Raw genomic sequence first — 22,793 nt, forward strand, 5'->3', positions numbered from 1 at the left:
ACCCTCTCTATATATTAATATATTTATTTTATAATATTAAATATATTATTAATAGTTTAATAACCCTAGTTTTTAAAAAAGAAAAAAGCTTAATAACTCTAGTAAGTGTTGATTAGGAAAGCTAGCCCAAAATAAAGAGAAACTAGTTCAATAGTTTAAAACTTGGCCTAAAATAAAGGAAAAATCAGTTTTAGGCTGGGCTAGGTAGGAAAAGCTCATAATTTGAAAAATATACCGGTTTTGAATCTCATCTTATGCACTACACCTCACATGTGACAACAAAAATAAGGTGCAGTGCAGTTATGGTTTTGGCTAAACTCTAAATCACACCACACCACATATGTGATCGCAAAAATAAGTTGTGGGGTGGTTATGGTTTTGGCTAAATCGCACCACAAAGTGTAATGCTAAAAATAACCCAAAATCGCACCGCAAACACTCCTAAATATACATGTGGGGACGCAAGCCCAAATATATATTGGGCCTTGGGCTCATTCCGAGGAGACACAATGGTCTGATAATAGATCAACAGTAAGAAATGAGTAAGACCAAGAACTCCACGAGCAAACTATGGCTGTAAAGGATGGGAGAGGTAAGCCGAGGAGAAGTATCTCCTTAGTTAAAACAAAAAAGGGGTCAAAAGGTGAGCTCTATTATCCAAAGTGACATTCCAGGAAATTTTATTGATAAAGATATGCACTGTGAAAGTACAGGACAAGATGGAAGCTGAGAAATATCTAAAGAAAAGCTGCTACCATCGCATTGGATGCTCTGCAGCTAATTCTCTGGTCGCATTTATGTGGAGAAGACCCTTGAATAGTGTTGCCTTGGCCACCCCAACTCACAAAGGACCTTTGAGGGTGTCCGATGGGATAATCACTCAAGTAGTGGTTTAGACGACTGACAAGTGGAGGGTCAGGATCATTCAAAGGGAGGTATATAATGTATGAGACCCCTAATGAGGAGGGAATCAGGAAATTAAGAGAAAAATACTGTAACAATCAAGAATTGAACTTGCAATCAAACTTGAGCATCAATATATAAGAACAGATCTCCTTAAACTGTGACGAGGACGATTTTCTTTTAGTTTAAACTTGACTATCTTCACTTTCTTGTCATCAAGATCTACCTTACTTGTTGTCTGCTTCACTAAAACCCAATTTTTCAACCCACTATCTACAAATTCATTGTATTGAGCTTTTTGGGCCTAAACTCATTTATCCTTTGAGCTAGGCACCCAAATCTAGTCCTTACAATACATATAAAAGTAAAAATAAGTCCCATACAATAAACATGATCTGCTCAAATTTAGTGCAGAACAAATTTTCTTGAGTGAGTATATTGATTTTTCAGCTACGATACATTTTACACTCTCTAAATTTGGATTACTTCTATATTGGTCCCTCAAAATTCAAAACTTGCAATTTATATAATCCACTATTACAATAATATCAATTTTCAGTCTAATACAACAACATTCTTTTTGGGTGAGTAAACGGTAGGTAGTAAACTTGTAATAGTAAGTTTTTTTTTTAAATAATTTTTAGGGGGAAAAACCGTAACTTTATCAATGTAAGTCGACTAACATAATAGTTGATAACATAAATCATACCATTTGAGAGTTGAGGGTATAAATAAAGACATGAATAAGGCTTAAAAGAAGATAAGTAGAAATTTTAAATGACGCCTTAATGGGAACGAGATTATTATAATGAAAGTTAGATTTCTTTGATTAGAGGATGTGCTAAAAGTTAAAACAATGCTCTATCGAATGTTATTATTCATTGTAAAGGTCTTAGATTTATTTTTATTATTTCCTTATATATTATTATTATTTTTCTTAATGCTAGGGGCATAGGAGTAAATTAATACAATATATAAATTAATACAATATACATTTTCTCTCATTTCATTTTTCTTCTTAACCAAATAAAAAAGTTTTCTATCTCTCCACTATTCCTCCACTCCAACTAAATGCCATGAGAGAAAATTAAAATATCTTCCTCCTATTTTTCTATCCCTTCCCAATTTTTTCACCCCCAACCAAGACCCTAAAATTTGATGAGTCTTCAGTCAATTTTTTGCAACTATTTTGAATTGATAACTTTGAAATTTCTAAATAGTTTATCAATTTTTCCAAATCATAAATTTTGTCTAATCTTAACTTACATTACTATTTTCAGCAAGATTTAGCACAAACCTTAGGTATTAAATTAATATTACACCAGAAAAAAAAAATTGATAACTATACCAAAAAAATATTGGTTGTTCACTTTAACCTCTTTAGAAGGAAGTTGGAGTTTTTATCGAATTTAGTAAATAAGTTTTCTGATTCTTAAAAAAAAAAAAAAAAGATTAGTTTTCTAAAAATCTCTCAAATTAGAGAGCTAAACTCAATTTTGCAATCTTTTCTCTTCAAATTTTTATATGTTCTAAAATTCTTAAAGCAAATGTAATAGAATTGACTCCCTTATGCCAAGAGTCTTGTAACCTTAACCTAGATTAAAATAAATAAATCAATAAAACCATTATTAGTGGGTTTTTGATGGGGGAGACCGACACAATAACAGAAGAATTCATACAGTTAGTTAATAAACATTGTGTTTTCTTAAAGGTCAGAGACAACTATGTATGCATGTACGCGTGGTACAACAACCATATAAATGCATGGTTTACTTCATTAATGTTTTCTTTTGAATATTTGGTAATGTTGTACCCTACCTACATTGTACAAAAGTGTTGGATTATATTAACTAACAGAGTTGCAGTGTATTCAAGAGTTAAACCCTTTTATATCTATACCACTGTCAGTTTTTTTAAAAACTTCTCCTCTCTCTCATTGTGTGTGTTAAAAATACTTAGTATTTAAAAAAAAAAAAAAAAGAGTTGCAGTTTTAGTTAGAGAACTGTTTTGTTGTTGTTGTTGTATTGGATGTGTTAATAATAACTCATATTATTATGTTGTGCATGCATTAATAGCTATAGTATTGTTGAATTAAGTAATATATCTCCACTTAACTCACTGGTATCCAATCATAAAGAAAGTTTACTTATTTTCTGCTTTTAATTGTTTCTTTAACTTGCCATATTACTACCTTAAACATTACAAAAATTAATCTTTAACTTTGTTTTTTTTTTATTTTTTTTTATTTTTTATTTTTTTATAACTACATGTACATTACAGAGCATTTCACATTTTCACTTCATTCCGCATTTAAAGTTTCCAATAATACCTCATAAATAAACTACTACTACTATTTTTCTAAATAAAATTCCATATTAAAAAAATTTTCCTGACAATAAAGAAGACCCCACCACGTCCAATTTGGAATTCGGAGCCACAAACCCAGGCCTATCACCATCTGGGCCACCACACACGCATCACACCCCGTGTAAATCCGGGCCAACCCACCAGACAATACCATCCTCTTCAAAATTATATAAACAAATAAGTACGTACATTTCTCCTTTAAAATTTGAGGTTATTTTTATTTTCGTCCTTAATATTTTTATTTTTTATTTTTTTTACTCTGTCTATTTATGATTTATTCTTTTTTTTTTCTTTTATATTGGTTCTATCATCTATTTTTTTTAGTAAACTGGTTATTCATAATATATTTTTATAAGTGCCACAATGAAAAATTCTTACATTACAATAAATTTTAGATCTAGTATTTGATGAAGTAGTTAAATATTAAGTGCACTCAGAGGGTTAAATTACTAAGAATAATGGATTACAAAGACAAGATAAAAACAAAATCTAGTAGAAAATGTCAAAATATTTATTTTTCCCAAATTGTTGTTTCTTTATTTCATTTTAAGATATCACTGGGAATGGTCCCTATTGAAAAGTCAATAGATCTTTCTAGACTTACCATTTAATTTTTTAAAATTGTGAATATCATTTTTTTTTCTTGCTAGAGTTTAAATGAAGGACAAAATTTAATTATAAACTTGGTAGTAGTGTTACATGTCAATTCATAATAGAATATGATGTGTACCTATTATGTGCATTGAACATGTCTATGATTATATTTAATCATTTAAGTGCGAGTCATGTGTAATGTACATGACAATGTTGTATGCCATCTTCTTATTGGAGATTGAAATTATAAACAAAATTGTTGAAATTATAAACAAAACTCGAATATTTTAGCTAATATAAAAGATAACGAATTAAATAATAAGTTTGATTTAAGTTATATTTGGTGTAATTTTAAATAATATTACATCAATTGATATTTTTTATTTGGATATTTTGTATACACTCCATAGTTGTAACATTTCAAAGTGATTAAAGATCAACAACCATGCCATTAATTATTATTTAAATTCAAGTTTTATAGTTTAAAATAATGTAAAAAATTTAATTTATTACTCGAACAATAAATAATAGCATTTAATTTAAGAACATATACGTAATTAAACTATAACAATTTCAAAATTTGAATTAAGTAATAGTTTGAATCCGCATGCTTAGAATTACAGATGTAACTTTAACAAACCCAAGGCATAAATAATACTCTTTTCCTAAACAATTGGATTTTAATAAACAACCTCAAATTTTGAAATAAATAAAAAAAATTAAAAAGAAAACAAGACAGATAGACAGACACAATGGTATATTGGGTAAATTATACAGAAACAAGTGTCAAATTGCACAACCACCGCCCCCAACCACATCAGTCTCATCATCTTCTTCCCCGTCAATCTTAGTAAAGCAACACCAACCTTCACTCTCACTCTCACTCTCTCTCTCTCTCCTCTCTCCCTGTCTCTGTCTCTGTTTCTCTCTTTCTTTCTCTCTCCGCTTAATTTAGCGGCTAACTCCTCCACTCTCTCTCTCTCTCTCACTCCCTCCCTCACCAACACTTTTGATTTATAAACCACGTCCAGATCTGACTCTAAACACAGCAGATCCAACCAGAACAACCAAAAAATAAAAAAATAAAATGGAGGAAGCATTAGAGCTCGCACGTGCGAAAGACACGAAAGAGAGAATGGCCGGAGTGGAGCGCCTCCACTCGGTTCTAGAAAGTTCTAGAAAAACCCTAACGTCTTCGGAAGTAACCGCTCTAGTCGACTGCTGCTTAGATCTCCTCAAGGACAACAACTTCAGAGTCTCCCAAGGCGCGCTCCAAGCTCTGGACTCCGCCGCCGTCCTCTCCGGCGACCACTTCAAGCTCCACTTCAACACCGCCCTCGTCCCCTCCGTCGTCGAGCGCCTCGGCGACGCCAAGCAGCCCGTCCGCGACGCCGCCCGGCGGTTCCTCCTCACGCTCATGCAGGTCTCTTCTCCGACCATAATTGTCGAGAGAGCGGGGTCTTATGCCTGGAATCACAAGAGTTGGAGAGTGAGAGAAGAGTTCGCTCGGACTGTCACTTCGGCTATCGCGCTCTTCGCCGCTACCGAGCTTCCTCTTCAGCGCGCTATTCTTCCTCCGGTAACTTCATCATTTTGCTGAATAATTGTTCAATTTTCAACGATTTGAAGAGTGTGATTTTGTTTTTTTTTTAAAATTAATTATAGATTTTTTTCTTTTTTCATTTTCAGATTTTGCAGATGTTGTCTGATTCCAATCCTGGTGTTAGAGAAGCCGCTATTCTGTGCATTGAGGTTGGTTTATGTTAAATTGAAGATCAGCTACATCCACTACTTGATTTATTTTATTTTTTAGTATCTCTGTAATTTTAATGTATTTATTTTATTTATAATTTTATACTTTTTTTTAGTATATTACTTTACTTTAAAGATCAGACAAGTTCAATACTTGATTTATTAATTTTTTTTTGATTTTTCAATGCACAAATGAATTTAGGATTGCTATGATTTTTAAAAAGAAAGGATACCTTGATTTTGTTCTGAGACATTTTGCTGACAATTATTATTATTATTATTTTTATGTGATGGAAGATTGGATGAAGGAAGTGTGTTAAGGGATTAAGTAATATGGAAGTAGCACTGATTTTGAAGCTTGCTATTAGTGAATGTTGGATTTTGTAGTTTGTCCTTAACCAATAATTTAATTCCGTGAAGAATGAAGATTCGCTATGAGTCTATGAATACCCGATGCGGCTTAAAAGTGTCTCAAGATGATTGGAGGATTATTACCATCTATTTTCAAGCTTTTCATGTCTTTTGTCACCAATTTTCTATGAGGGGATAGGAGATCTACTGAATATGTTGTCACTATGCGATATAAAATTTTTATTTTTGATTGGTAAATTATGTTTGCGCACTAAGCACTTTAGTTCTTGAATCCGGGGCTGCAGTCTACCTTTTGTGCCATTTGAGCTTTAGCAAGCTCATTGGCTGGGATAAAGATCATAAACATGCTCCTGCTACTCCAACTCATATAGGAACTCTCCATCTCCATTTACATCATGTTTATGCTTTACACTTGAAAAAGAGAAGGGCTAAATCTATGTACTCCCCTTCAAAAATTACCGCTTTTTAATTACACCCCTGATTTTAATTTTTTTAATAACACCCCTCGTACTTCAACATTAGTTTTTTTTTTTTTTTTTGACAAGTAATAAGGATTCATTGATATCAAAATAAGAGAGACACCCAAACATTAGTTTAATATAAACATGTATGTGCTATTTTATTATATTATTATTATTATTATTATTATTATTATTATTTTAGAAAGCATTGTTAGATGCGAGAGAACCCATATAACCATGTATGTGCTATTTTATGTCAATTGAATCCTTAGCCATTACATAGTAGCATTGCTTAAACCATCTTGATCTCAGATTTCGTATTCTTCACCCCTGCTTGGAGAGTGGGATACAATAAGGAGATTGGGTGTGCATGTGGAAAACTAATAGAAGAGCTATTTGGGTTCTTAGAAATTGGTTAGGAACTTAGGATTCTGTCAACCTTTTGTTACCTCTAAATTTTTTAGTTTTCTCTTCCTTGGTGTTTCCCATAACTTTTGTACTCTGATTTTTACAGTATTTGGGAAAAAAAATATATTTTTAGTTAGTTATGTCTAATAGCAATTAGGGGGTCTTACTTGGTCCTTCTCTTGCCTTTTGGGATTTGTATGCTTTTCAAGAATCAAGTGTCCTCCCTCGGGTCCTTAAATTACTGGGATTAGCATTCATTGATAGAAACAAAAGTCACTTCTGTAATGTAAATGTAAAGACAGATATCTTGTTACTTGAGTTGTGTTTGATGGTATGGCATGGATTGTGCTAGTTTAAGAGAATTCTTTGTGTTTGTGTGTGTGTGTGTGTGTGTGACCTATTGTTCAAATGCCTGTTATCTTCTGTATTGACCAACACCTCCCTGTCCCATTTTGTTGGTCCTTTATTTTATTTAGGATGTCCCAAAATATAGTCATCTTTGAAAAGTCAATAAACACATGAGATTCATGAGGTCTTGGGATCCAAACTTCTAGTCAGCATCTTAGGGCCACCTCCTCACATTAATTATTTGGTGTGTGTGTGGAAGGGGGGACTATACATACTTGGGGGAATAATAAGTGCTCGAAGAGCTCTGTAAACTCACGTTAGCAAAAAAAAGTTTAAATTAATGAAGTTAGCTTTGGAAATTTTTATCTTTTTATTTAAAAGACAATGCATTAAATGATGTTTCTCTGAAAAATTGGTTGTTCTAAATAGGACCAGGACGAAGAATTGAGCCATTTATGAACATTGGGACGTGATTTACAATCTTTGGAACTTCTCACTTGATGATTTGCTTATATTTGAAAAAATAGAAACCTTTTTTTTTTTGATAAAATAAAAAAGAAACCTTCTTAGTTGATTCAATTTAAATGTAGGACTGATTTGTTGCATTAAACAATTGTTATTGATATTTTTGAAGGAGTGATACAAGTTTTTTTGGGATTGATATTTTGATTTGATATGTTGCATTGAAGGATTGGAATTTTGGAATTTTAGGTGTATCAAATGCTATGGTAACCGAAGGGACTATTGCTATGCAACTGGGTGGTCTAGTTATGCTATACTCCTACCTCACATAAGTACTTTTATAGATGTTCTGCTTAATCAGTCATCTGAGTTGCTTGTAGGAGACAAATGAACTTCTAGACAACGAATTGATCTGATATTTTCTCTTTGTTTATTTATAGGAGATGTATGCACAGGCTGGACCTCAATTCCGTGATGAACTTCAGCGCCATAATCTTCCTTCATCCATGGTGAATATCTAACTGATAACATCCCCGTCTCACTCTCCTATAGTTTTTACATCTTGCAAATGTAGACTACTTTGTCTGCCTAAATTTCAGATATTGTCATAAACAATAAAAGCTTATATATAGACCGGTTGGTGATATTAAAATTTCTACATAAAAGGATGGTATTACTCTTTTTTATTTATTTATTGTTTTTTGATGCAATATATAACTGCAGGTGAAAGATATCAATGCCAGGCTAGAGAGGATAGAACCACAAATTCGCTCTTCAGATGGAGTTACTGGCAATTTTGCTGCAGGAGAGAGTAAACCTGCAAGCCTGAACCCCAAGAAAAGTAGTCCAAAGGCCAAGAGTTCCTCAAGGGAGACATCTCTTTTTGGAGGTCAGGATGCTTTGACCTCAAATTTTATTATTATTCTGATATTTGTTCACATGTGTTTGTTTTTGTTTGAAAAATTATTGGCCAACACTTCAACTTATGTACATACTTTTCCCTGCATTTTTTCTTTTCCAAATCATGGTCTCAAAAGTCCATAATTTTCAAAGTATCATGTCTCAAAGATAGCTTGCTACATCTTTGAAAGTAGCGGTTACATTGTTTTGTGTTCAAAATTATGTAATGCTACTAAGTGTGATTATTTTCAAATTATCTTTGTCTTTTGACTGCATGTGAGATAAATTTAGCCTTGTCTAAAAAGAAATAAAGAAAAGAGAGAAATTTGACCTTGGAAGGGTGGGAACTGATATAGTAGCATTGCAAGGTTACTTTGGTTGATTTTGGAGGTTAAATGTAACTGGAATTGTGGCCTTTAGAATAGATTCTATATCATATTCGCAAAAATGTAGTAATACACTCATTACTTTTAATTAGTTTTTTCTCTTTTTAATAATCTTTTTTTTATGGCACCTATTAGTTGCAAATAGGAGCTCTTTGTTTCAATTTTTATGTTCATGTTCTATGTTGTTGATCAAAGTTGGCAATTCTACCTAAAGCATTTCTCTTCCATGCAGTAGTTAAATATTTCATTACCGTAATGCACTTGGAACATTATAGGCAGAGATTAACTGTTGAATATTGCTATCTTATTTACTATTAATATAATTTTCTGTGGAAATGTATTTTTTGTTTTGTTCTTTTCTTGCTATATATGACATTTTGAATTACATGTGAAGCACATGGGTTTTGCTGGAAAAATTATTGATGCTGTCAGCACTACATGTGTTAAGTCTAATGTTCATGTTATGAGTGCATTTTTTATTTATTTATAAATATTGGCATTTTAGTCTTTTCACTCTGTAGATTTGGTGGCATTTGATAGTGGGTGCAATTTCTTTACAGCAGAAGGAGATATTACTGAGAAACCTGTAGACCCTATTAAAGTATACTCAGAGAAGGAGCTAATACGGGAAATTGAGAAGATTGCTTCTACCCTTGTACCAGAAAAAGATTGGTCTGTCCGAATTACTGCGATGCAGAGAGTTGAAGCCCTTGTTTTTGGAGGTTGGTTTTTGCTCCTGTCTCTCTCTCTACTTGTGCATCTTTGCTCGTGCCTGTCTCTGCATGTGTTTGAAGATTATGGTTTTAAAGTGAATACTTTGAAATTAAGATATGAATTTATTTACTTTTGCTGTTTTGGTAAAAGAGAATCTTGCCTTTGCTAGTGAAAATAAGAAATTATCCAAAGAGCTGGCTAAATGTGGACAAGTACAAGAGATGGGTTTGCTTGTAAAATACTGTTTAATGAAAGAGATGATGTGTTAATAAATACTGGTGTCAAGAGTACACATGTTTTCTACTACTTTGGTCATGAAGTTCAACGTAACTCCTCGATTGTGTGATGACATTGATGAGGTTCCAGTTTTGGTTGATTTAGTTATCATGGAACACGAGGCATTATTAATTATAGAATATGTGTAGCTCTCTATACATAGCTTGTTGTATATTCTTATTCATAAACAACTCGAGATGGGGTGTAAGTGTCTGTGCCCGTTTTATTAGGTCTTTTTAGGGTGTTATATCTTGCTTACTCTTTTATTGCTTAATATTTTTATGCATGTTTGTTATTTTGGTTGGTGATTGCAAACTAGTGAGGCTGTAGGAGGTTTTGGCTGAATTCATCTTTCCATTGTGCTATCAATCCTCCTCTCTCTCTCTCCCCCCCCCCCCCCTCTTTTTTTTCTTATCCTCCTCTTCTTGCATTTTTTTTTTTTTGAGATATGGGGCTTCTACCGGTCATTGTGTCTTTCACTCCCATGAGTATATAATATAATTGTAATGTTATATGTATGCAAGTTTAAATTATGCACGTATATGTAAATCAGGTGATTATTTTGGTGCCATTGTCGTCTATGCCCTAGTTTACCTCTCCCTGCTTCTCACCTTTTACAATTTAACTCTGGTTTGAATAGTTTTTGCTAATTTGTAAGGATTGTACTTGAAAAGGTGAATTATTTCCATCTAAGGGCACCTTTCAATGGAAAGTGTTTCAGATAATTATTTCATCTCTTAATTGTCAAATGGACGAAACCAGACCGGAGTTTATGACATTCATTGTGTAACTCCAAATCTTTTGATTATTATTTATACCCCTTTCTTCCATGCTTCAATTTGATCATTCAATTTGATTTGTAGCATACTTATGACGGACCAGATGCTTTGAGACTGGAATAGGCATAATCTTATACATTCTTCTGTCAGTATTGATCTTAGAAGACAATGATTCACCATTAATTAATGCTTTTCTAGATTAACTTATGAAAAAAAATCTACTATTGAACATTAAAATTTGGAGTGTGTGATCACTAATAGAATCTATTATAAAAAGGTCAATTATTTTTAACTTAAGGTTCAGGATCTCACTTTGCCAAGAGCCTTGAATGCTTGAAGCTCAATTGGAACTATAAAATTATCAAAACAAAAAAAAAGGGATCTCACTTTAACTAAAATTAAGATTTAACACTGAATTAAATATGCTTGAGTTGAGTTATATTAGTTTCATATAAAAAAATTACTTGCATTAAGTGCATTCCAATTCTTTCAATTGACAAAGTCTCTTGTTCTCGAATAAGAGATCTAGGGTTTAAATCCTGCCTACACTGAAAAGTAATTGGTGTCTTAGCTAATGATAAAGAGCAATCATGGAGTGGACTCATAGGTTGAAATTCTATTATACTTCTCAAAAAAAAAAAAAAAAAAAAACTTACATTAAATGAGCACGACTTTTGTGAAGTAGAGATCATCGATCTAGTTGGATGGGACATCCTCCCACATGAATTCTGACTCTTTAAATGTTGATAACCTGATATTGAATGTTCTAATAGGATAAAACCCACCCCAAATACTTATCTATTGACATTTTTGGGGCGCCTGCTTACGTTTATCAATTGAACAAGAATGCTGGAAGGTAAGGTTATGTTTGGTAACAGTTTTTGTTTTCTATTTTCAAAAACTTGTTTTAGGGAATATAATGAAAAAAACAATTTTCTTGTATTTTTGAAATAAAAAACATGTTTGGTTAGTTGAAATTAAAAGGATAGTTTTTTGAAAAAAAAATAGAAAATACCAAAATATGTTGTTACTAGGATTTGAACTCTAATACATGTCTAGTGATTCCCTCCTTTCTTTTCTTTGCTCCCTTTCTCTTTTGTAATTTTTCTATTGTTTGGTTTTCTTTTTTGTTTTTCTCTGTTTTTCTTTTCTTGTATTTTCTAGGTTTGCTCTATGTTCTTCATGCATAGAGTAGCCTTTTGTATATATATCATTCTTACTTATCAGAAAAAAAAAAAAAACAGCCTTTTGTATGTTTTCAGTTTCCTTCACAAATTGAGTTTTGAGAACAATTTTTGTTTTCTGTCCATTTTGAGTTGCCAAACAAGTTTTTTAGTCTAAAAAATAGAAAATTGTTTTTGGAAACAGAAAATAAGGGGAAAAAATAGTTACCAAACATACCCTAATATTCCTGTCCTTGCCATTGCCCTTGGTGAGATGAATTAGTAAATTAACCCTACTATTTTTCTGCTTCTTACATGTGGGAAGGTGGTGACAGGTTAAACAACACTTGAATTTACATTACTCATGTCATTAATTTGGTTGCAATTTGGTGTCCACGTATTGACAATCAGTGAGGGGCTCATTTTGGGGTTCCATTAGGTTAAGATCACTCTCTCTTGTCTACCTATGCATTCCCTTTGATCTTGTTTTTCCCCCTCCTTAATTCCTCTTTGATGCATCATTTTCCTTTTTTGTTTTCGCTCATATGACTAGTTGTGCATTTTACTTAAAGTAAAGGTAGTTGGCTTGAGACCAATTCATCTTTTTCCAATTGTAACTCAGGTAACATTTAAAAAAAAAATTGTAATACTACGAAAAAAAAGTAACCTCTTTTATATCTACTTTTTGATTTTTCTTTTCCCCTTTTGTCACACTTAAGTTATTTCAGAGCTTGTGTTCTCAATCAATTGGTTGGTGTAGCTTGGATATGAGTTTTGTCAAACTATTTTTTTCAAATTTACATCAAGGCATATTTATTATGGTCATTTTTTCTATCAGGTGCTACTGACTATCCATGTTTCCGGGGACTCTTAAAGCAGCTTGTTGGCCCTCTAAGCAATCAATTATCTGATCGGAGATCTAGCATAGTGAAGCAGGTGTGCTTGCATTTTGTTGTGTTTCCAGCTTCCAGTTGTAGTTCCTTTGTGTAATTCAAATCACAGTAGGGAAAAAAATTATAGTGTAGATTTAAATATGCATTAAGAAGGGAAAGTCTTTGCTAATCCCTGGCTGTAGTCTTGGTGATGTTTTGGAAGGAAGAATCTAGGAATATGGTGATATTTGGGTACAATGAAAATGTGTCTCTAATAAATTACACTGCTGCAACCCCAAACATTTATCTGTTTTTTCCTTCCCTCTTGAAATTCTCGTAGTTGTATGTAGCTTTTGATCTTTTTTCCCCTCCCTCTTGTTTGGTTCATTCTTTCTAGGCATGCCATCTATTATGCTTTTTGTCAAAGGAACTGTTGGGAGATTTTGAGGGATGTGCTGAAATGTTCATTCCGGTAAGTTTAACCTTTTCTTATTGACCATAGAAATCTTTAAATTTTGAAATATATAATGATTTTATTATATGATAATCAGGTCCTTTTCAAGCTAGTTGTGATCACTGTACTTGTAATTGCAGAGTCTGCAGATAACTGCATTAAAACGGTAATTCTAACCTTTGTTTTCTTTTTCATTTTTTCCCCCTTCACGCTCTATGTGCTTCCCTTGCCTTATCCTTTTTGCATTCTAGATGTTGCGTAACTGCAAAGTAGCCCGTGTGCTCCCTCGAATAGCAGATTGTGCAAAAAATGATCGTAACGCAGTACTTCGTGCAAGGTATGACTCTCAATTCTTTTATAGTATATAGCAGTGTGTATCATTGTTTCACTCACTATTTATATTCTATTGTACTTAAGGTGTTGTGAATATGCACTGTTGATATTGGAACATTGGCCTGATGCACCTGAAATACAGCGATCGGCAGATCTATATGAAGATCTTTTAAGGTGCTGTGTTGCAGATGCAATGAGTGAGGTAATTATATTTGGAATTCTTCTAATTTTTTGTGATTGGACTTAAAAATGCATTTTACACTGTTGTTGCATGATAGGTTATACTTGTGCTTGTGAACTAACATGCATGACATTAGAACTGGCCATGCATAAGCTGACAGGTTGTGCTTTTATAGCTGTTGTTTTTCTAGTTTTCTACTTTGAGTTTCTAATCATCATTCATTTTAAGTTATTTTGATCCTCCAATTTGAGGTTTTAATCTGTTTGTTTTCATTGAAGGGCCTCTCTCTCTCTTCAATATTTTTCTTTTAAAAGAAGGGGAATTTGGGATGAAGAACTCTTCATCATCACCATTATCATCTCTCTCCTTTATTGAGTTCAATAAATAATATGCTTCTCAGACTAAGTACTGGTATCTGTGATAAGAAAATGCTAATTTGTTCAACTTGACAGGTGCGATCAACTGCAAGAATGTGCTACAGAATGTTTGCAAAAACTTGGCCAGATCGTTCTCGCCGTTTATTTTCATCCTTTGATCCTGTTATTCAAAGGGTACATATTTCTTTTCCTCTTGATGTTTCATTTTATTTTTGATGATTAATATATTTATAGAAAGCGGGAAAAGGGGTTCAACCCTGGTACATGGGAAGTATACAATGGAAGATCCAAAAGTCAAAAAAAAAAAAAAAAGAATTATCTATCCAGAAACTCTATAAAGTTTGAAGTAGAGAAAGAAATAGAAGCCGAAGCCAACTCATAGGGCCTTCAAAAATATAAAAACTTTAGCTTCATCAAAGCTAACTCCTTTCCCTCAAAATAAATATTGTTCCTTTCTTTCCATATGCACCTCATTAAGTATAATGGAATAGCTTTCATTATTTTGGTACTAGTCCTCTTGCCGAAGTCCTTTACTAGTTTTCAACAAAATAGTAAATCCATCATGGAGCTAGGCATTACCCAACTAAAGTCAAACGAACAAAAGAGTAATGGCCACATTTCTTGAGCAGTATCATAATGGAGGAAGAGATGTATAACTGACTCCTTATGGCTCTTACGGATAACATTGATCTATAATAGTTATCCCCCTTTTCCTGAGATTATCTGTTTTCAAAAATTTCTTTAATGCAGCACACCAAGAGAAGAAAGCCACCCTCGGGGATACAAAAACTTTCCATATTCTTTGCCTTGGAAATTGTTTTCCCCCTTATATAATGCCCTTAAGTAGCTCTTCACTTGCAATCCATTGCCTTTTCAGAGGGGTCCAAACCATCTTATCTTCCTCCTCCCGCCCTAGCTTGCTAGCATAGAACTCATCCAGAAAATGCTTAATTGATTCTAGTTCCCAAAGTATTTATCAAAAATGGTTCTAGTTCCCAATCATGAGTCGCTTTGAAGAATACTAGGGTCCAATGAGGTTATCCATTGCACTAAATCTACCACCCTGGCACCTGTCTCTGGCTATTAGGAATAGCTCAGGATCCTTTTCCTTAAGCATAGTATCACCATTCTGAATATTATGCTGAAAGCAAATTCTGGATCCATTCCCCACATCAAATCTCACAAATTTAAAGAAGCCATCCCAAGATGTTTGTTTCATTTCATTGCTCAAAATCATTGTTGGAGGTAATCCTTTTTTCCACAGATAATAAATGAAGAGGATGGGGGCATACACAGGCGACATGCTTCCCCTTCCGTCCGTGATAGAGGTGCACTGACATCATTTACCTCTCAATCATCTGCTCCCTCAAATCTAGCAGGATATGGAACTTCTGCTATTGTTGCAATGGACAGAAGTTCAAATTTACAGTCAGGGACATCTCTTTCTGTTGGACTGCTGTCACAAACAAAGTCACTTAGTAAAGGTACTGAACGCAGTCTTGAAAGTGTCTTGCACGCGAGTAAACAGAAGGTCAGTGCAATAGAAAGCATGCTTAGAGGTTTGGATTTGTCAGAGAAGCATAATTCTTCAACGCTTCGATCATCTAGTTTGGATCTAGGTACCAACTGACTTTGCCTATTAATTATTTTTCCTTCACTGCAAACAATCATTGTCGAGTTTCAGAGCATGAAATCGTTCAGTGATGCTGTGATGAATGCCTTTGAAATAGTTACATTTTGAACAACCTGTGAATGGTAAATTTTTCTCTTATTGCCCCTAGTGCAGGAGTTGACCCTCCATCGTCTCGTGATCCACCGTTCCCTCCTGCTGTCCCAGCTTCTAATCATCTTACAAACTCTTTAATGGCAGAATCAACTGCTTCAAGTAACACTAAAGGTAGCAACAGAAATGGTGGCTTAGTTTTGTCTGACATCATCACTCAGATTCAAGCTTCCAAAGATTCTGGGAAATATTCATATCGGGGTAATGTGGCAACTGAGCCTTTGCCAGCATTTTCATCATACCCAGCTAAGAGGTCTTCTGAAGAGAATAATGACATAAGGGAGGCCAGGCGATTTGTGAACCCCAACATTGATAGGCAGTATGTGGATACACCTTACAAAGATGGGAACTTTAGGGATTCACAGAACAGTTATATTCCCAATTTTCAGAGGCCGCTTTTGAGAAAGCATGTTTCTGGACGGATGTCTGCAGGCAGGAGAAAGAGTTTCGATGACAGCCAGCTGTCACTTGGGGAGATGTCAAATTATGCAGATGGTCCAGCATCTCTAAATGATGCTCTGGGTGAGGGACTCAGTACAAATTCTGACTGGTCTGCTAGGGTTGCTGCTTTCAATTATCTTCATTCTCTGCTGCAACAAGGCCCTAAAGGTATTCAGGAAGTAAACCAGAGTTTTGAGAAGGTAATGAAGTTATTTTTCCAGCACTTGGATGATCCCCACCATAAAGTTGCACAGGCTGCTCTCTCAACACTTGCAGATATTATTCCATCTTGCCGAAAGCCATTTGAGAGTTACATAGAAAGAATATTACCCCATGTTTTCTCACGTTTAATTGATCCAAAGGAATTAGTTAGGCAAGCATGCGCTACAACCTTGGAAATTGTAAGCAAAACTTACAGTACAGATTCTCTTTTACCCGCTTTGCTCCGTTCACTAGATGAGCAGCGATCACCAAAGGCCAAATTAGCAGTTATTGAGTTCGCTATCAGTTCCTTTAACAAGCATGCAATGAGTTCCGAAGGCTATGGTAATAGTGGTATTCTTAAGTTATGGCTTGCTAAGTTGACTCCTTTGGTCCACGATAAAAATACCAAGCTTAAGGAAGCAGCTATTACGTGCATTATATCTGTTTACTCCCATTTTGATTCAACAGCCGTTCTGAATTTTATTCTTAGTTTATCGGTTGAAGAACAGAATTCCCTGAGACGTGCCCTTAAACAGCACACTCCTCGCATTGAAGTGGACCTAATGAACTTTTTGCAGAACAAGAAAGAGCGGCAGCGATCTAAGTCCTCTTATGATCCATTAGATATTGTTGGAACATCTTCTGAAGAAGGATATATTAGTGCATCAAAGAAGAGTCATTTCTATGGAAGGTATTCGGCTGGTTCTATTGACAATGATGGTGGGAGGAAGTGGAGTTCTACTCAAGAATCAACGCTGATCTCTGGAAATGTTGGCCAAACAGTTTCTGATGTAGCTCAGGAGAACTTGTATCAGAATTTTGATACTGGTTCTAACACTGAGGGTCTTAATTCCAAAACCAAGGATTTGCCTTACACGGTCAATCCTACAGGTCAGAATTTGGGCTCCTGGTCCACCCAGCTAGAAAATGTTGACAATAGCGTGAACTTGGAAGGTTTATCTTCTCCTCGCCTGGACATTAATGGTCTGATGAGCTCAGATCGATTGGGGGTCTTGGGCCATGTTGATGAAGCTCCAACTGAGTTGGACCTTAGCCATTATAAACCAATAGCTGTAAATATTAATGCTATGCCGGACACAGGACCCAGCATTCCTCAAATTCTTCATCTAGTGAGTTCTGTGATATCTGAAGCTTAAATTAGTTTTTTTCTCAAATTTATGTTGAAAGATTTACTTTATACACCTTTAATGTTGAGGACATAACTTCTAAGATAATTACACAAAGAGGGTTTACCTTTGTTTTTCTTTAGATATGCAATGGGAATAATGACAGCCCTGCTTCAAGTAAGCGTGGTGCACTTCAGCAGTTAATTGAAGCTTCCACGGCTAATGATCACTCTATTTGGACTAAGGTATGTTCAGTTTCCATATTTACTAGAGGCAATTGTATGTACCCACTTGTTACTAGAATGAAAATGCTAGATTTTCTTGTGATGTGGAAGAAAATCATATGTGACCTGATCTGTGTTGAGTTAATCCACTTTCTTGATCTAATAAATTGTTTGGAATCCCTAGGAGTATTTGAAGGTTTGAAATTAGTTTAATTGCAGTAGGCACTTATGTATACAACAAATTAACATTTCAGCTCTCTTATTCTGTGTTGGAATGATTATGGTGTTCTGTTCGGTATCACTGCTCTGATAAAACCTGGTTTATTGGTCACAATTGAGCAACCAAGTTCATTAAGCATCCTTTGTTGAGTACTGTGTTCTTCAGAAATCATCTTACAAGGGCAGTGAATTCAATGATTTTAGCAGTGAACAAGTGGAAAATTATAGAATAAGGATTATTCTATTAATACAATCTAGATACACTATTATGGAATATTTGTTGGAGTCTACTTGATATCTGTTAATTAGAGAAATAAATAATGTGTCAACTGTCAAGTGCTTTCCGACTCTGGCACACAACCAAGCACGTGGCATTATTACTTGACTCTGTTCTGTATTTGTTTTATTTTTAAGAAAATGATATAAATTATTAATTAAAATTTGATCTGTTGCTGCTGTGTTTTCCTTTATCTAAGCAGTAAATTTTGAATAGTTGAGGAGTTGGTTGTAAGTTTATAAATGAATCCCTTCAAAACATTTTCAGTAAATGTGTATGTTAATGAAATCTACTTTAAAACATTTCTGTCTACATGTGTATGCTAATGGGGTTTCATGGTATATTTGCAGTACTTCAATCAAATATTGACCGTTGTACTTGAGGTGTTGGATGATTCTGATTCCTTAATTCGGGACCTTGCGCTTTCATTGATTAATGAAATGCTCAAAAACCAGGTTTGTTTTTGATACACTTGTATATCATCCCATATATATATATATATATAGATATATATATATATATATATTTTTTTTTTTCGCTGAGGGGCATTTCATGCTTAACAACTATCTTCATTTTTCTCCACCCCCTTCTCCTCTCCTTTCCTCTCTGTGGTTTCATGTTTCCAGAAAGATGCAATGGAAGATTCTGTTGAGATAGTAATTGAGAAGCTGCTTCATGTTACGAAGGATATTGATTCCAAGGTAATTTATTCTGTTGAAATATCTTAGTTGCTGTCTACTTGCTTTCCCCTTCCATATCTTATTCTATTTTACTTCGTATTTAGGTTTCAAATGAGGCAGAGCACTGCTTGACTATTGTTTTGTCTCAGTATGATCCTTTCAGATGTTTAAGTGTATGTTCCGAAATACTCTCTCTCTCTCTCTCTCTCTCTCTCTCTCTCTCTCTCTCTCTCTCTCGCGCTCTCTCTCTCCAGGAATTTCTCCTTCCCTTACCATCTCCACCACACCTCAAAAAATCATATACAGAGAGTGTTTGCTTTGTTCACCCTGTGCTTTATCAAAATATAACAAAGATGCTCTCAATTAATGATACTGCAGGTTATCGTCCCTTTATTGGTTACTGAAGATGAGAAAACTCTTGTTACTTGCATAAACTGTTTGACCAAGGTACCTTCCTTGGAACAGCCATTCATTTGAGGTGTAACAACTATCAATATCATGCATCTAGTCTCTCAGTAGGAGGTTACTTCTTATTGTAGCATCATGGATATTTTTTTAAGCATATTGAACTCTTATGTTTAAATGAGGAATCTGGATGACCTATCTTCTGAAGCATCCTAAACTCTGGTTATAATTAAACAATCAAGTTACCTATTTTATGCAGCACGTTTATCTTTCAATTCTCATGCTATTTTTATCTACACTAATTTTTAAGCCAATGTTTATCAGCTTGTGGGCCGGCTCTCGCAGGAGGAACTGATGGCTCAGTTACCCTCCTTTTTACCTGCTCTTTTTGAAGCATTTGGAAATCAGAGTGCAGATGTTCGTAAGGTACTAATTTTTTAATCCGCACTTAATAATGTGTTTCTGAGCACTAAAACAGTTTTTTGTTAATGGTAGAAGTGGAGAGAACAGATGCAGTTAAAAATTTTAATAACTTATCTTTGGTATTTAATTACTCAGGCCTGATAATCATCCCCATTAACTAGAATGAGAAATGAAGTGTTGATGTACAACATTTATATTACAGTGTACAGCTAATCACTGCATGACCTCAGTTGGCCATATTATTTTTTTTTCTATACTTGCTGCACTCCTTTACATTACCTAGTAAGAGTAAAAGCTATAAACTTCACATCCTCTTCTCATCAATTCTTTTTTCTAACCAGATTGCCACACTAGCCAATTTCTTTACGGAAATTTAAACAACAGAGTTTTTTATTTTATAAAAACAGTTTTATTATTTGACAGGTGATTTGAGATCAAAGTAATGGATTAAAAGATCTGTTTTGTCCTTGTCTCAGCCTCTCACTAGATTATTCTTAAAACATTGTTTTCATAATAGTTTGTTTGTACAGGTTTTTGTTGTTGTTGTTTTTGGGTGAAATATTGTTGTTGAGAAGTATTAACTTGGTGCAGAAATGAGAAAATAACTTGGAACCTAGTAGACACGTTTCTATTGTTCCCCCCTAATAACATAATAGATGTGATGGCAAATTAGATAAAAAAGGGAAGGAATAAGAAGCTTACTTGCACGCTTTCCCCCTTTCCTGCCCCTTTTTTGTGGAATATAACTGATAGGAATGAATGATACGATACGACACTATGTTTCCAGATTACTATTAGACCAGAATATGTGCTCAGCATGTTTATATGGATGTAATTCTATACCCATCTTGTCTAATCTGTTCTATTTCTAATTTTGTGTTACTGTATGTCAATTTTGGGATGTACAGACTGTTGTTTTCTGTCTAGTGGATATTTATATCATGCTTGGAAAATCATTCTTGCCTTACTTGGAGGGGCTTAACAGCACACAATTGCGGTTGGTTACGATTTATGCTAATCGAATCTCACAGGCTCGGACAGGCACTGCAGTAGATGCTAATCATGATTAGCCAGTTGATTCAGAAGGATGTTGGTATGGGGTGTTGGCTTATTCATTGTTGTGTATTTTGTATATTGTGTGAATGCATTGCAGAGGCAGGTTTTCATCTCTCCCCCACTTCGCTTAATTTTTAATATATATTTTTATCTACCATTTTTCCCCCGGTTTGGTTGGTTTGTGGAAGTAGAGTGTTTTTGGTGGAAGCAAATATTGAATTGTACTATTGTGTCAATATTGTAATCTACATTTTTAGAACATTATCATTTATATGGAAGGTTTTGGAAATTTTTTTTTCCTTCTTTATTGCAAAAGTTGAACACATTCACATTTTGTATTGTTTGATGGCATTCACGTCACGCCCATGCATACCTGCACACACAAGGAAATGAAAATGATACACTAATCTCACAAGGTGGCTGGTGAAATGCCTTGCAGAAATACTCAACGATATATCATGCAGGGGGAAAAAAAAAAAAAAAAAAAAACTCAAATCCCGAATTTTGTTATGATTCTTATATAATTTTAAGAGAGAAAAAAAATTCAAGCCTTATTAATTTTAAAATGTAAAACAAACACACGATCCCTAAGCCTTTAAAAATACTGAAAAACGCTCTTTCCATAAATAGGAGAGGTATCCCAAGTTCCCGGCTGAAAGAGGACTAAAATTTCTTCCTATGGTAGTATAAAAGCTCTAGTACATGGTTAATGAACCAAACATTGAAACCCATGAATTTGCTCACATAAATCCTCTAGGAAACCATAGAATATACTCACCCGCACAAAATTCGAGCGACTTTTTCAACTAATAAAGGAAAATGTTAGCGACATCTACGCTTACACTACAAGGTTAAGTTACAGCTCACACTACAAGGTTAAGTTATATTTGGACTCCTCTTACACTACAAGGTTTAAGTTATGTTTATATTTGGATTCCTCGTAATTAATTATAAATCCAAGATTTACTTAGTAAACACCTAATGTGGAACTTAGCACTTCTCATAATCTATATTTATATATATCTAAATGCTGAAGTGTAGTATTTATTGTTGTTATGCTCTCATTGAATCACATTAGCAACTATGTCATTACAATTCTTTTTCCTGATTTTTTCCTATAATTTTAAAATACTATTAATTCTAGCCCTATCTCCACCATAAAGCCCAATCTTTATAGCTTTAATTATATATATGCATCTCACGTTAATGTTGTCCACCATAAAGCTCAATCTATATGTATGTATTACATAATATTGTCCACCATAAAGCCTAATCTATATGCATGTATATTATGTCAATGCTGCCAACGGGAGCTTGGCTAAGGGGGTAAGGCTCGGGTGCTTCGTGCACCATACCTAAGTTCGAGTCCCGCTGCCCACAGGAGTCCGTTGGTGGGCATCCTTAGTGGGGTAAAAATCTCGCACAGGCAGCAACCATAAATTCGGTTTGCCTGACGCCCTGCCCGGGGGTGTAATATAACCATAAATCCCCCCATTTTTTCATTTTACTAAAAAAAAAAAATATTATGTCAATGCTATCCACCATAAAGCCCAAACCCAATCTGAATGGTCCTTACTCTTTATGCCAACCATTTTTGTCTCCCCTCCTTTTGCTTTACTTGTGTTTCACGGTTTCAAAACTTCATCCCTTCAGCTTGCTAACACCAACCTCTGTCTTTCTCTCTCTTCCTCTCCTCATTTAAGGGAATCACTCCTTCATACCTCCTCTCTTTCCCCTCCTTTTGCTCTTCCTATTTTTCATGGTTTCAAAGAATCAGAAAACAATATATTTGATGATTCACTTCAAGTATCCACATCAGAAATTACACTTTAAAATTTGAACGCAATAGTA

The 22,793-nt window shown here is 34.3% G+C and overlaps 1 protein-coding gene across 2 annotated transcripts; it reads left to right on the top strand.

The window, feature by feature from the left end:
- The first annotated feature begins 4,666 nt into the window (after positions 1-4,666).
- LOC115961018 (CLIP-associated protein) lies at positions 4,667-21,242 on the top strand. Of its 2 annotated transcripts, none has more exons than XM_031080070.1 (20): positions 4,667-5,444; positions 5,555-5,617; positions 8,109-8,177; positions 8,392-8,557; positions 9,515-9,676; positions 12,725-12,822; positions 13,156-13,230; positions 13,310-13,378; positions 13,464-13,549; positions 13,630-13,747; positions 14,179-14,277; positions 15,368-15,722; positions 15,890-17,661; positions 17,802-17,903; positions 18,729-18,833; positions 19,005-19,079; positions 19,163-19,231; positions 19,437-19,505; positions 19,788-19,889; positions 20,795-21,242. In XM_031080070.1, exons 1-20 carry the CDS (start codon positions 4,953-4,955, stop codon positions 20,954-20,956), a joined length of 4,308 nt encoding a protein of 1,435 aa, XP_030935930.1. In that variant the 5' UTR covers positions 4,667-4,952; the 3' UTR covers positions 20,957-21,242. The 2 variants fall into 2 exon arrangements, with proteins under 2 accessions (XP_030935930.1, XP_030935931.1); XM_031080071.1 differs by having other exon boundaries at positions 9,518-9,676.
- Positions 21,243-22,793: the final 1,551 nt, after the last annotated feature.

This window comes from Quercus lobata, chromosome 9 (genome assembly GCF_001633185.2).
Source record: "Quercus lobata isolate SW786 chromosome 9, ValleyOak3.0 Primary Assembly, whole genome shotgun sequence".
NCBI lineage: Eukaryota > Viridiplantae > Streptophyta > Magnoliopsida > Fagales > Fagaceae > Quercus > Quercus lobata.

Excerpts from the sequence above, each read along its gene's own strand:
- LOC115961018 (XM_031080070.1), top strand. The coding sequence starts at position 4,953 with ATGGAGGAAGCATTAGAGCTCGCACGTGCGAAAGACACGAAAGAGAGA. Across the intron at positions 13,231-13,309 it reads GTGCTGAAATGTTCATTCCG|GTCCTTTTCAAGCTAGTTGT; the intron begins GTAAGTTTAACC and ends TATGATAATCAG. Across the intron at positions 19,506-19,787 it reads GCATAAACTGTTTGACCAAG|CTTGTGGGCCGGCTCTCGCA; the intron begins GTACCTTCCTTG and ends AATGTTTATCAG.